This window comes from Pseudorasbora parva, chromosome 5 (assembly GCF_024679245.1).
Source record: "Pseudorasbora parva isolate DD20220531a chromosome 5, ASM2467924v1, whole genome shotgun sequence".
Classification (NCBI taxonomy): domain Eukaryota; kingdom Metazoa; phylum Chordata; class Actinopteri; order Cypriniformes; family Gobionidae; genus Pseudorasbora; species Pseudorasbora parva.
The window spans coordinates 35,607,177-35,620,671 of NC_090176.1; the positions used below are offsets into that span (position 1 = coordinate 35,607,177).

Consider the following 13,495-nt stretch of genomic DNA (forward strand, 5'->3'; position numbering starts at 1 on the left):
AAGTCAGACAGATGAAGACAATTTGTGTGATTGTGCACCCCCCTACCCCCCTACTCCTTAGATCTGTCCTCCTTCTTCAAGTCTGTGTTTATATTACTGGTTTTGCAATGATTTTTGAGGAACGCTGCTGTTTTGTCTCATTGTGCAAAGCTGAATGTATGCTCACCGCAGACGTCTTAAGTATTTAAGACATATAAGACAGACGATTTCCACTTTGAACAGTAGCATCAATTAAGACTGAACAGAGATGCTCTTAATGTACTTTAAGTTAAGCAGTGATTCATTTCAATTGCTGTTGAGCATTTCAAAAGTGAATGCCAGCGCGTTTACCCCATTGACATGTTCAGTGTTGAACAGACAGCTCACTGCAACCAATATGAAAAGCAATGAGCTCTGTTCCAATAAAAGGCAGTTAAATGTATGCCTATTTACAGTATGAACTAGCATCATACAGAGACTGTGGTAATGTCATTAATGAATCATTTTTAACTTGGAAAGACTCTGTTCCTTGTCATTTTCCTCCCCCAGTACAAACCATTGTTCCCATTGCCACATTAAAATTCCTCCTCCCAGTGCTGGGCTTTCATGTGGTCGGCTGGTGGCTTGGCTAAAGCCTATGTGTATCCATCCACACACACACACACACACACACACACACACACGCTACCTCACACACAGTCTGAAAATGTTCCCTAGCACACATATTCATTTCGGCAGAGCTAGTTTGGATGGATGCACTGAACTCGAATGTTTGCTGCTCTGAATGACTTGGCTCCATTGAAGGGATGCCCCACTATATGAGTCGTGAAAGCCGTCTAGTGTTATTATATAACATCAATAATATACACAGGAGAAATCAAACAGGAACAGCAGGGCTGAATGTAAACTTCCAGAAAGTATTATGGCTTTGGTTTTACTATAATATCATAAGCATCTTATATCTGTTATGATATCAGTATTTTTGTGGAAATTCTGTAGATTCATAAATTATCTTTTGGTGATCCTGTTGAAATGGCTTGTTAAAGGGATAGCTCATCCAAAAGTGAAAATTTGGCTCACTTTGATGTTTTTCCAAACCTGTGTGAGGAAGAAGACATTTTGAATCCAATGATGGGTCCAATGTTGTTTGATTTTGATTGAAGCTTGATACAGATTTGGAAGGATATAGGAGTGTGTGAACAGTATTTTTGGGTAAACTATAACTTTATGTAGCTTAACCATCAAGCCTCCTCCAGTTTTATCATAAAATCTATGCTGGTTGACCAATATTTTGAACAACATATGAACAAATATGATGATCCAAGCAATGTCAAACAATTCATAAACAAAGCAATGCTAGTTAGTTGCTTTAGTAGGTCCGTGAATGAATTTACTTTTATTAGAAGGCAGTTGAAGTTATAATTTCTACATTTAAAATTAAAATGAGTATTGCGTGTTAGACAAGTTACTAATTAATTACAAATTAATTAAATCTTCAACAGTGTTATTAATTAGATTACTGTATGAATCACTCTCTCTATGAAGTATTATTTATTACTAATTACTTTCTAAATCAACCTTGAACAAAGGATAGACATTAAAAGTGCTCTAAATAATATATAATTGCATCAATTATTCTTTAACTGGCCAAAGTATTTAAAAGGAGAAGGTTACAACATTTTATCATTAGATTGTTTTAAATAGAATATTTCAATAGTCTATAAAGTATTTAATGCAATTCCATCACAAGTACCTGCAATTAAATTACAGTAAAATTCCTACAGTAATCCCTTAAAAAGTTCTTAAATTAGTGTAATTAATCAGTAGTGATACATTATAACCAACTCATTGCTATATTGTTATATAAAAATAATAGTCATCTAACACTGATTTAACCACGGAAATGTGTATATGCAGAAGTAAAAATATAATTCCTAAGATTAACAGATCTATGGATTGGATAAATTTGCCTTATTTTGAAAAACTTTAACTGTAATATGAAAGTTTGTCTGGGAAAGACGAATAGAGAGGTGAAGACCCCTGGCAGCAACACTGACGGAAATGACTTGTTTCTGATTGGCTGCCAGGTGTGTCAGATGGCAGATGGAAGGCTTACTCACTTTGGTCATAAATCTAAGTAAATCAAAGGATTCGTTGAAGACTGAGATAGATCTTCACCCAAATATTCTTCCAAAATTCTCCTGTAATTTTCCATGGGGTAGAAGGTTAGAGGTTTCAAACAAAATGACGTAAATGATGTCAGAATCTTCATTTTTGGGTGGCCTATCCCTATAAGTGAGGCATCCCTGCAAATGTCCACACTTACAAATGTCCACATTAAAAGTGGTAATTAGTTCATTGTCATTACTCAAAGTACGGGAAGTGACGGTTCGGCCTCTATCAAGCAACGGAGCGTATTTTCATCAAAATGCACCAGTTGGACCTGTTGTGGCTGCATGTCAAACGTGGCAGCACAACAATGCGCTCGTGCTGTAATCCGTCACCACTGTTAATTGTCTGAAGCCTTAAAGTACAGGTCTGTCCATGCAATTCTATAAAAGTACTCAGACCCTTATAATTGAAATAAACAATATCTCCCAGTTAATTACTGGTCAGGCTAATTAAAGAAAGGCAGCGGTGCTGGGAGAGGAGCTTAAATATACCACTACGAGAGAGCTATGCAGGACACAATTCAAACAGGGAGAAAATAGATGGGACTCTGTGTAATTTTGGTTGTGAACCGCAGAGGAAAAAATGTATAATTTAAGCCAGAAATTATTCATTTAACATAAACGCTTGCTTTAAAAACAAAAAGTATTCATTTGAGAGGAGAGCTCTCCCTCTCTCCTTCTATCGCTCATTCTCTGCACAGTTTAGGAATAAACTGAAGTCAGTGCATCGAGCGATCTATTAGCCGTGTCCCTCACCTTTACTTTTATCTGGCCTCGTCTGAACTGAGGACTGTGAAGGTGTGTGGATTATATTGAGTCTAAATGGTTTGTTTTCCACCGCTGTCCTCTCCTCCTCCGTTGTCCTTTTGAGATTGTTTTGCGACCGTGAAGAAGTGACCTCTTGTGTTTCTGTGTTCAGGGGAGTAGCGTCTGGGACTTCCTCAAAGATGTGGCGCCATTGTGTGGGCCAGACAGGACAATTCTGCCTTTCCAATCATAATGCCGCTTCTATCAATTTGCATACTTGTTTAATTTTACAGCACATTACGGTATTTTTGGAGGTTACACAAATGGCTTAAGGAGTTGCTGTGTGGGTAACATATTGATCCTGTTTTTGGCTCTTCAAAGGAATCTTTTTGAGTGAATTTAAAGACATGCTGTTGACCTATGAGTGACTAATGTTTTTTTTTTCCTGTTTTCTTTACTGTGTATATTTAGTTGTCACAAAAAGAGAAAGGATGCTTATTTAACATTATTTTTGATGAATAACAAGCTGCAGTCACACACAAACACAACCACGCAGTATTTAATTTTAAAAACTACAATCACTACAAAAACGTAGCAGACATTTCATCAGCCTGACTTAAACGATCATTTAATTAAAGGTTGAAACGTAGCCTTCAATTTTCGCTCTCTCTTTTCTGACGATACTTTAAAAAAACCTTTCAATAAAATGCAGCACCATCAAATCACACAACAAACTTCGTTCTGGTCAGACGTGACCTGTGGCTACAAACACTACATAAAAATAAGTTCACACAAATGCCAAATTCTCGACCTATGAAGTCTTTTGACTATGATGTCTTTTGTTACCGTGGATCAACATGAAGTAATGACTGTTTTAGATTTTCTTCATACTTCACAGAATACAAGTAAACTCTCAATCTTCTGGGAGATGACAATCATGTGTACAACAATAAAGTAAAGCATTATATTGCTTCTTTGGCCCACATACTCATAAACATTCTCCATATACACACACAAACACATACACAGAAAACGGACACATACTATGCGAGTACAAAGACCTCGAGCAGACACAAACATGCATTCCCACAAAGTCACCACATACACACAAATACAGTTCACACGCATCTTTTTGTGACGTGAAAGTACCGCATTCTTTGCCTCACCATTTCCTTTGTTCTCATTTAATGAGATTTTCAGACTGTCTGTGATTCAGTTATGTTGAGCAAATGCCCTTCCTTCTCAGTGTTCTCAGACACATAAGCCCAAAACAGTATATTCTCCTGTCAACATCTCAACAGCCAGACCTCCTCCCAGCACTCCCAGCCACTCTAAAAGCACTGAACTGCAATGGAATGGTGTACTAGTGTTTTACTCACTGCATACTGTGCAGTGCATACTGTCCCTGTGTAGTGTTCTATACTGTATACTACCTAAAACAGAATGTAGAAGAGTATGTATTATGGAATGATTAAAAATGTAAAAGGCATGTTTAATTCAGGCATAGGTATATCAGAAATAAATATTCTTATTTTGCATTGTGGTATCTTTGGTACTTTACAGTAATTTCCATTTCAATAAGATTAATTAATGTATTAGGTATTACAAAAAATGAATACAACTTTTTACAGAATTTACTAATCTGCATTTCAATTACTAAATAAACATAACATTATCTTTTGATGTTGAATAAATGAACATGAGTTACTCTAATGTATTATGAATGAATGCCAGTTAACAACAAACACCAGTATATTTGTGAATAAATACTAAACTAGATTAATATTGTAAAACATATAATTATTGTAAAACATATAATTAAGATATAAATATATAATTAAGATATATTTTTGTCATTATATCTCATGCATATCTTATACATTATCTAGCACTTTTATAAAGAGCTCTTACTACTGAAATATTATACTTTAAAAGTATTTAATTAAGTGCAAAATGAATGTAATGCTTCCATGCAATTAAAAGAACATGTATTATTGATTAAATTAATTAAACTCAAATACATCTTTATATGCAATTGCTGAATTCACTGACAAACATTTATTACAGTACACTGTATGTTACACTATATTATTAAAGTATGCTTTAATGTAATTTCCATTGAATGCAATTAAGTACAATTAAATATATTAATTTAAATGTAGCATCAAATAACACAGTACTTTACGTGTGCTTTAGTTATGTTAATCAACACATCAAAATAGCTATTTCATTAAAAAATAAATCATTATTAAAACATAATTATTTAAAATGTACTTTAAAGGAAAACTTTTCATTTGAAATAACTGCAAAGTGCACTGTTTTAAAAAGAATACTTATGTGTGTTAAGAAAAAGTTTACTTTCTTTCAGAACACTAAGTCATACACTTACGTGGCCTTTTAGTTAATTAACATTATATTAACTGCAATACAGTTTTTATATTTATATACATATAATTGAAGTAAACTACAAGGGAGTTTTGTGGAGTTTCGTTTTTATTTTGGCAGCTCGATTAAATAATAAATCAAGATAAAATGTTTGTCACACTGGAAATTGAAGGTCTTATAAAGCTTTTTCAAATATGTTTTTTAAATAAAATTGTAGATGTAAATTCATCCACTGCTTTGAATATGCACACTTCTGAACTCACCATGTGCCTGAGCTGCAGAACTGTGGGAGTAGCCAAGGGCGAGAAGTGCAGTCTCAACAAGCTGAGTGAAAAGGATGTCTTTCCTGACCAGCACAAACTCGGCATGTTCCTCCCGGCTCTCTCCATCTGATATCATCCCTCCATCCATCTGCTCCACCACGCAGAAGACTGGAATCATCAGACCTGCAACACAGGAGAGCAGCACGGCATGGAAATAATTCAAGAAACAATGGTCAAGAGAGAAGAGACGAATTACTGAATTAATATCAGATTCTCTTCAAAAGAGAGTCTGGTTACTCACTCATTTCCATATAATTCTTATAGATATATTTATATAAATTCCACCCACTGCTCTATTTCTCAATCAAGTGTTTCATTTTGAATAGTTGCCATGCTTAATGATTAATAGGTTCATCATTGCATTTGAATAAGGTAGACAGGGTCAATCGGTTGTCCCCCCCGACCCATGCAAATACTCAACATGGATAAACCGTCCAGATTGTGTATCAAACCAACCATCAAACCAACTCCATTATACTCCATTAAAGCTATAATTTTTTATGATCCCTCCCTCCACTTTGTCAGGGCAGCTGAGCTGATATCTCCTCAAGTCAACGGACTGCGTGCTAACGGCAGGGTCACTTAATAAAATTAGTTGCATGAGCCTCCAACGGATATGCAAACGTTTCTGCCTTCAGTGTTCGAAGTTACGGCTCATTGCGCTGTAACTTAACACATTATTTTAGTAGTGTTGACTTTGTTAACATTTAAGTTAAAAACGTTTATGATTAACCTGTAAAATATGTTGGCAAGTGATTTGGTGGGTACAGAGTCCCGTCTTTTAATGGGATGTCAAGATGCACAGTCATTCACGGCTTGTTGAGAAATAGTACCTAATGATGCCTAAAAAAAACACACATCCCACCCAAGTTTCCTGGTTAATCTAGGCCTAGCTAATCTCCGTTGGTTTGTTCAATTTCCCTAAAGTGCTCAAAAGCCTTCAGACTATTAATTAATACCACTCAGAAATTATAGGCTGAAAGCATTAGGCAAAATCCCAGTTGTACTAATAAGAGCAGAGCAGTACAAAACTCTCTCTCTCCTAATTTACACACACGCACGCACGCACACACTTCCATACAAATACATATACATTTATGCATGGCTCCCAGAGCCCCTTGTTTTAATCAGTCAATTCCTATATTTCTATTTCCTTTCCATTAATCACCCTGGCTTCCAGTTCAGAATGCTCTTGTGGAGTGAATTACAGGCCAGGGGCCGGTGCCAATTTAAGTAAGTGAATTTCCCCCAACAGGGAAATATAACTGTCAACACACAGCAGCTCCCAGCAGTCTCTCTCGCTCTTTTCCGCTAGCTCCCATGGGTTCATCCCTGTACCCTGTATGAGCACGGTTTCATCATAAGATAACAGCATGTTTGCGAAGCTTGCGTCTGACGCAGTTTTGTGTGTGTGTGCGCGTGGGTATGTATTTAAATCCGCTTCAACACTCACTTTGAGTAAGTCTCTGTGTCTGTTTGATTGTCTGTTGTAATGTGCATTAATGCCTGTGCATATTTTTTAGACTTCTGTAGGACTGTTAAAGTGTGTCATTTGTGTGTCATATGCTCACAGTTATAGACTTGTAAGCATAACAGTGGACTATACTGCTACTACTGCGCATTACTGTTTAAACTGTGTACATTTTTTAACGTTTATATCATTGGCACATTGTTTTAAAATAAGTTACTGAAGATGTAAAACACAAAATGAATGTCTTGTGCAAATTTGCAAGTAAATTAATTTAGTTTGAGAAACTTCGGCTGGAAAACAAGACAAAAAAATTAGGTAAATGATTTTTAGCAATGCAGGCATGTGTCTGAGTGATTCTGATTCCATGTCTGACGTGTGTGTGGCCCACTCTTTATTGTTCCATTGAGGTTTGGAGAAGACTGCTTCAAGACAACCTCTTATTAAAACTAACCATTCGGCCCATCTGCCAGGGCACAGGAAGAGAGAGACCCACTACTTTCCTCCTCAACCTATTCCAAAAAATCCTAAAGAAAATAATTTGGTTGACATAGATATTTTGTCAACTCAAATGTGCTTCAGAGGTGTACAGCAAATGATACTAACACACACACACACACACAGTCATGAATAAACACACAGTATGTGTTGCTGAGGTCTTGGCCCCTAAGAAATATCTAATCTATATCTGATATGTGGCTTTATGATTTGCTGCACACATTGCTCACTGTCAAGGTGAATTACAGCTTGACCCTAATGACATTTTGGCCCAATGCATAACCTCAGGGATTACACAGCGTGAGTGATGATAGAATATAACACCTGTGCCGTGCCTGTGTATTGCTGGACACAGACTGTATGTTTCTTTAGAGGAAAATCTGTATCTGCTTTATGGTCAGAACCACATTACCTTAATGTGCAACTTATGTGTGTTTGCTGGAAATGATAATCAAGCAGTCACAATGGTATCATCTATATAACTAAATCTAAACAATAATTTATACATATATTAGGGCTGTCAAAGTATTAATTGTGATTAATCACATCCAAAATAAAAGTTTGTGTTTACATAATATATGTGTGTATTGGGTATAATTATTATATTTGAATACACACACATACATTTAAGAAATATTTGCATGTATATACTGCACATATATTTAAATAATTTATAGTATATATAAATACAAATATGTTATATATATAAATATAAACAAATTTTAAATATATACATGCATGTGTTTTGTATTTATATACATAATAATTATACACAGCATACGCACATATATTAAGTAGACACAAACTTTTATTTTGGATGTGATTAATCATTTAACAGCACTAATATATATATAAATTATGAAATATTAGGAGTGCATACGGACATCACAAGAGGTTATGAGAATTCGGCTAATTGACCATTGTTTCAGAAGTTTCTCTGAGCATCTTTTGGGAGAAACAAATGAGATAACTGTTAATCATTTGGCACAGAAAATGTTCTACTTTTTTCTGTGAGAATCATTATGCTTGATGATGCAAGTCTCTACTTGCAATCCAAATAAATAAATCTGTCTAGATTAATTTTTTGCGATATCTGTCATTTATTTTTGGAGAAAACCCAGATCAGTTTCATGCCCATGTTATGTGTCATACCCGTGTGTAAACAAAGTATTTAAAGCCTTTCAATAATCACAGCTGTGACCACACCACTGTATGTGGCAATTCGTTAGGGTCACTATAATCAATATGACCCCCCTTCTGATACACACGCTACTGTTGCAATCAATAACTAGCCATGGGGAATAAATCAGCTCTATATAGCGCTACTTAATTCACTGAGCTTATAGTGGCCACAACACTCCTGTGAGTTAAACTACAGTGGTGTATGGGATTAAATTGATCTGCATCACACACTATGGTTCTACGGCTCTTTTAATAATGCCCAATAAAACTGAAACCCAAGCTGAATGTGTAAGTAGATGAGCTGTTTAATGCTTATTCATTTAAAAAATATATACAAGTATACAAAGTATATGAATACTTCAAATGCAAAAACTGTCTGACATTTTTCTTTTAAATGATTAATACTGAGCTCCTATGATTAGGTTCAGTAATTTCTCTTTAATGACAATGAAAAAGTTATTAGTCAGATATTGAAATGCTGTATTTTCAAAAATGTCACTGTTAAGAGTAAAATCAAAAACATAATGATAATTTAAAAGAAAAATATCAGGTTTTTGCATCAGAGGTTTTTATGTATTTGTTGAAGCAGTGGTGTAGTGGTTAAGGTTAGGGTTAGTGCCAGGCTAGTGTGGGTGATGCTGGTTTGAATTTGGCCTGCAACATGTCCTGTTCCATCTCTCTCATCATTATTTCCTCTCCTCCTCCACTTTACCACTAATAAAAAAGGAAAAACTTTTTAGATCTAATATAAATGGAGGGATGGAAATGGTTGTGAAGGTCTTACCGCTGAGAGGTCTCTGTGGGGCCCCATTGTGGCGATTACGGTGACCGGTAGGACTGCCGTTGAGTTCCAGACGACCCATCTTTGGTGGAGGGCCGCCAATATCAGGACTGCTGCTTCCACGCCGCTCGGGGCTGTCCCGCAAATGAGGGCTCTCTCCCCCGCCACGCTCCATCCCCCTCCACACTACAGAGGGAACACCAGCCAGAGGATAAGGACCTGAGACAGAGAGGGAAAGAGCAAGAGACCTTATGAAAACACAGCCGATATCAATGCATATGCTTTTTTTCTGAACATGTATATCCAATAACCAAAATGAGTTGATTCAATGAATCATTAATTGAGTCCAATCCTGAAAGGAATCAAATAAGAATGTTACAGCAGCTAAAGAAAATTGAGATTCTGAAAACAAGTTATCAAAGTTCTTAAAGATCTTATTTGATTCTTAAAGTATTGCAAACAAATTACGACAGAAATTCGGTTAGCATTTTTCTTAAACATTTTTAACAAGGAAACTCGCATCGCTGACCTACAGAAAATGAACAGCTGTGGATAACAGACAACAACACAAGGACATCCAACGCTGTGTCCTCAAATACAGGGAATACAGGACGCTGGCATCTTATCAAGGCTATCAGCAAACAGAGAAGCTGAGGCCCAGTGTCTCGTTCTGCTTCAGCGTCTATGGGGAATGTAAACTGACGTCTATGTGCATTTATATGTGTAGCCAAAATGTCAGACCTCTAGGCAAATATACTATATGAAAGCAAAGATGCTCAAAATCTTTTTTTGTGAATTATTAAGTTACTTTAGGATGTTTAAGTATTATATATGTGTGTGTGTGTGTATGTGCAAATGTAGATTTCTGAATGCATGTGGATAGCTGTACACATTCGTCTGAGCCAGGGATGTCCGTGGGGACAATTTCCAGAGGTCTTTGTTTTCCAGCCAAACCTTTAATATTGGTAATGTCCATCACAGTCAGTGCCAGGCTTTATTGAGTCCATGCCAAAAGACTAGAAACATACTCTCCACTTGAGCGCTTTTATTTTCCTATCACTTCATAAATACAGATAGATAGATAGATAGATAGATAGATAGATAGATAGATAGATAGATAGATAGATAGATAGATAGATAGATAGATAGATAGATAGATAGATAGATAGATAGATAGATAGATAGATAGATAGATAGATAGATAGATAGATAGATAGATAGATAGATAGATAGATAGATAGATAGATAGATAGATTGATTTCAAATGTCCACTTCCTCTGCTATTCTCTTCACAGTGGTTAGAAAACAATCAATCTCTTCTCTGGCCTTGACGAGAAAAACATCATCATGGAACATAAAAAAGTCCAAAGAGAATTACAAGCTGGAGCTAAATTTTCAAAATGAATAATAAATTAAAAACATTAGCCTCTGCGTGATTAAAAACCTAACGCGGGTCCAGAAATCAAGTGTCTGAATTCTTTAGAGTTTAATAAGCGGGTGGGAGGAAAAACACTTTAAGAGCATTTGAATGGAAAGAAATGTGTTAGTGTGCTGCTAAGGGACAAAGAACTGATGGTCCACACTGTACATTCACACATACGCACGCGCACAAGAAAGACATTTACTGAGCCTTTGAAACAGTTTAATAAACCTCAAGTGTGAACAATACTCTACAACAATGGGCATGCATGCTTATGGAAACACTCGGATATTTATACAAAATTAACAGCCTCCATTAAACAGCTTCCCAATTAAAACATTCCCCCAGTGTAAATGCAGACATTCCATACGTTTTTTAAAATGTCCGTTTATACTGTACACTGCACCTCTCTAAAAATAGAGGATAAGATCCTAAAATATACAGCGCACTGCTATGTGTAAGATCACTGTGATCCACTTCAACTCTGTGAGGCGAACAGATCTGCTTTTAATTAACAACTCGTCTGTGGGCTTGCCCATTAGACTTGCAGTCCCAGGGGTAAAATAAAACCTCTTCACAAAAAGTGTCTCTAGATGTTTCAGAAACTTGCACAGAATCAAGCGAGAAATCTAACGAACGAAACCGCAAACGGACACAATGTCCATTGTGCTTGATGAATTCACTGCCTTTAGCGACACTGGGAGCTTTTCATCTGTTTAAAGCTGCACTGTATTATCAACCCTTAAAAGTATTTTATCGGCCTTAGTTCAACTGGCACTGATGGGCTGTCTTTGTTCCTTCCTTCACTGGGCTTCACAGGTCCAAACCTGTCTGATTTTAATGAGTCTTCCGATCCCAATCAAGAGGTTGTCTGAATCTCTTCTCCAATCTCTATGCCAATCTCTCTTTCTCTCTCTCTCTTTCTCTCTTTCTCTCTCTCGCTATCTCTCTGATCCCCTCCACCCCAGCACCAAATATTTGATGGGTAGATAAAACCAGCTCCAGTCTGTCTGCCCGTCACTCACGTACTGAGATGACAATGGCTATGCAAAGATGATGCTGTAAAAGTTTCTTCTGGTCAATACACACCTGCTGTGACAAATCAATACAAGCTTATTGAAGAAACAAAAAAACTCTACTGTGACTAAACGTTTGGGAATTAACTAAAATGCAAGGAGAAAGAAAGTGTGATTAAGATAGCAAAAGCCATATAATTCAGCACTACAAGATCTCATCCAGATTTTGCCAAACTAATGGTAAAATGGCTTCATCAATGATTCAACAATAGAGAGTGTATTCCTCTATTTCATCAACAGACTGGTGATAAATGACTTGGTTTTTTTGTCTAAATTAACAATGAACAATTAGAAGACTTTGAAGCATACATGGGAGGGCTGTAAGTAAAAGAAATCTGCTGTATTCAGAGGAATTATATTCTTAAAGTGATAGATCACCAAAAATGTACAATTCTGTCACCACATGTTGATATTAAGAATATTTAGAATAAACAGAAGAAAGCCATATATCTTTGGAACAACATCAAGACTTTTTACATTTTAGGTGAACTATTCCTTTTGTTTATAGTCGTTATAAAAGTGTGATTGGTCTTATGAGCTGTCCTTCCAACTGGTTGACATCAGTTAAAAAGAGTGATAAATGTCTAATCAGTACAAGGTATCAGAAATATCCAACAAAGATTATGAAGATTAAAAAAATGAAAGCAATATCTTAATTCAAGATTAAGAAATTGCTTACAGTAAGGTGCAAGAAAGCGCTGTAAATCATATAAGTTATACCATTTTGAAAAGTAGACTAAAGCTATGACAAATATGCAGTTTTTGAATGCTAATAAAAAGCATACATACTAACCAGCACTCTTGACAAATGACACACCACATGCAACACAACAGCACCTTACATTTCAATGTTGTACCAGTAGGTATTCACAACCAGATACACGGTTCCACTTTTATTTGTAATGCTTGCAGCCACACATTACAAACATAACTAATGACTGTTATGTTTAGGGGTAGATGAGAGAAGCCAGACGAGGGAGTGGAACAGAACTCCGATCCCATGAGACTCAAATTTCCAAACTACGACGACCACACTGCAGAGTCTCTCTCTTAAGCATGCGATATACATTTTCTGGTCCTTCCCTTGCTAACCTTCCTCTGCCTTCCACATTGCACTTTTTTCTTTGGCAATAAGAGTGGCCTCTGCCAGTTGTACCACACGCAGGAAACTGAGGGCAGCAAACGACACACTACTGATCTGACTATGCTCAGACTGTCAGTCAGTATACACAGAAGGGAAAGAGCGATATCGAGAAATGCTGAGAAAAAAAGCAGATGGTTGGGAAAAGAGTGAGAGAGAAATGTTGGCTATCAAGATGACAAAAAAGAAGTTTTTTTCAAATAATTTATAGAAAAGGTATTACAAGAGAGACTAATTTCTTGCCTTTTCCAACTAATAAAATAATAAAAAAGTAATAAAAGCCCTTTACCCGACAGCAGTTAATAACAACTAATAGAGACGCGC

The 13,495-nt window shown here is 36.2% G+C and overlaps 1 protein-coding gene across 2 annotated transcripts in view; it reads right to left on the reverse strand.

Moving 5' to 3' along the window:
* satb2 (SATB homeobox 2) overlaps positions 1 to 13,495 on the reverse strand; it is a 41,104-nt gene that overhangs the window by 22,820 nt on the left and 4,789 nt on the right. For both annotated transcript variants that reach the window (XM_067444055.1, XM_067444054.1), the window contains exons 2-3: positions 9,538 to 9,753; positions 5,546 to 5,728 (exon numbers count right to left, since the gene is read on the reverse strand). In XM_067444055.1, the coding sequence (XP_067300156.1) occupies positions 5,546 to 5,728; positions 9,538 to 9,709 (355 nt within the window). In that variant the 5' untranslated portion in view covers positions 9,710 to 9,753. The remainder of the gene's footprint in view (positions 1 to 5,545; positions 5,729 to 9,537; positions 9,754 to 13,495) is intronic.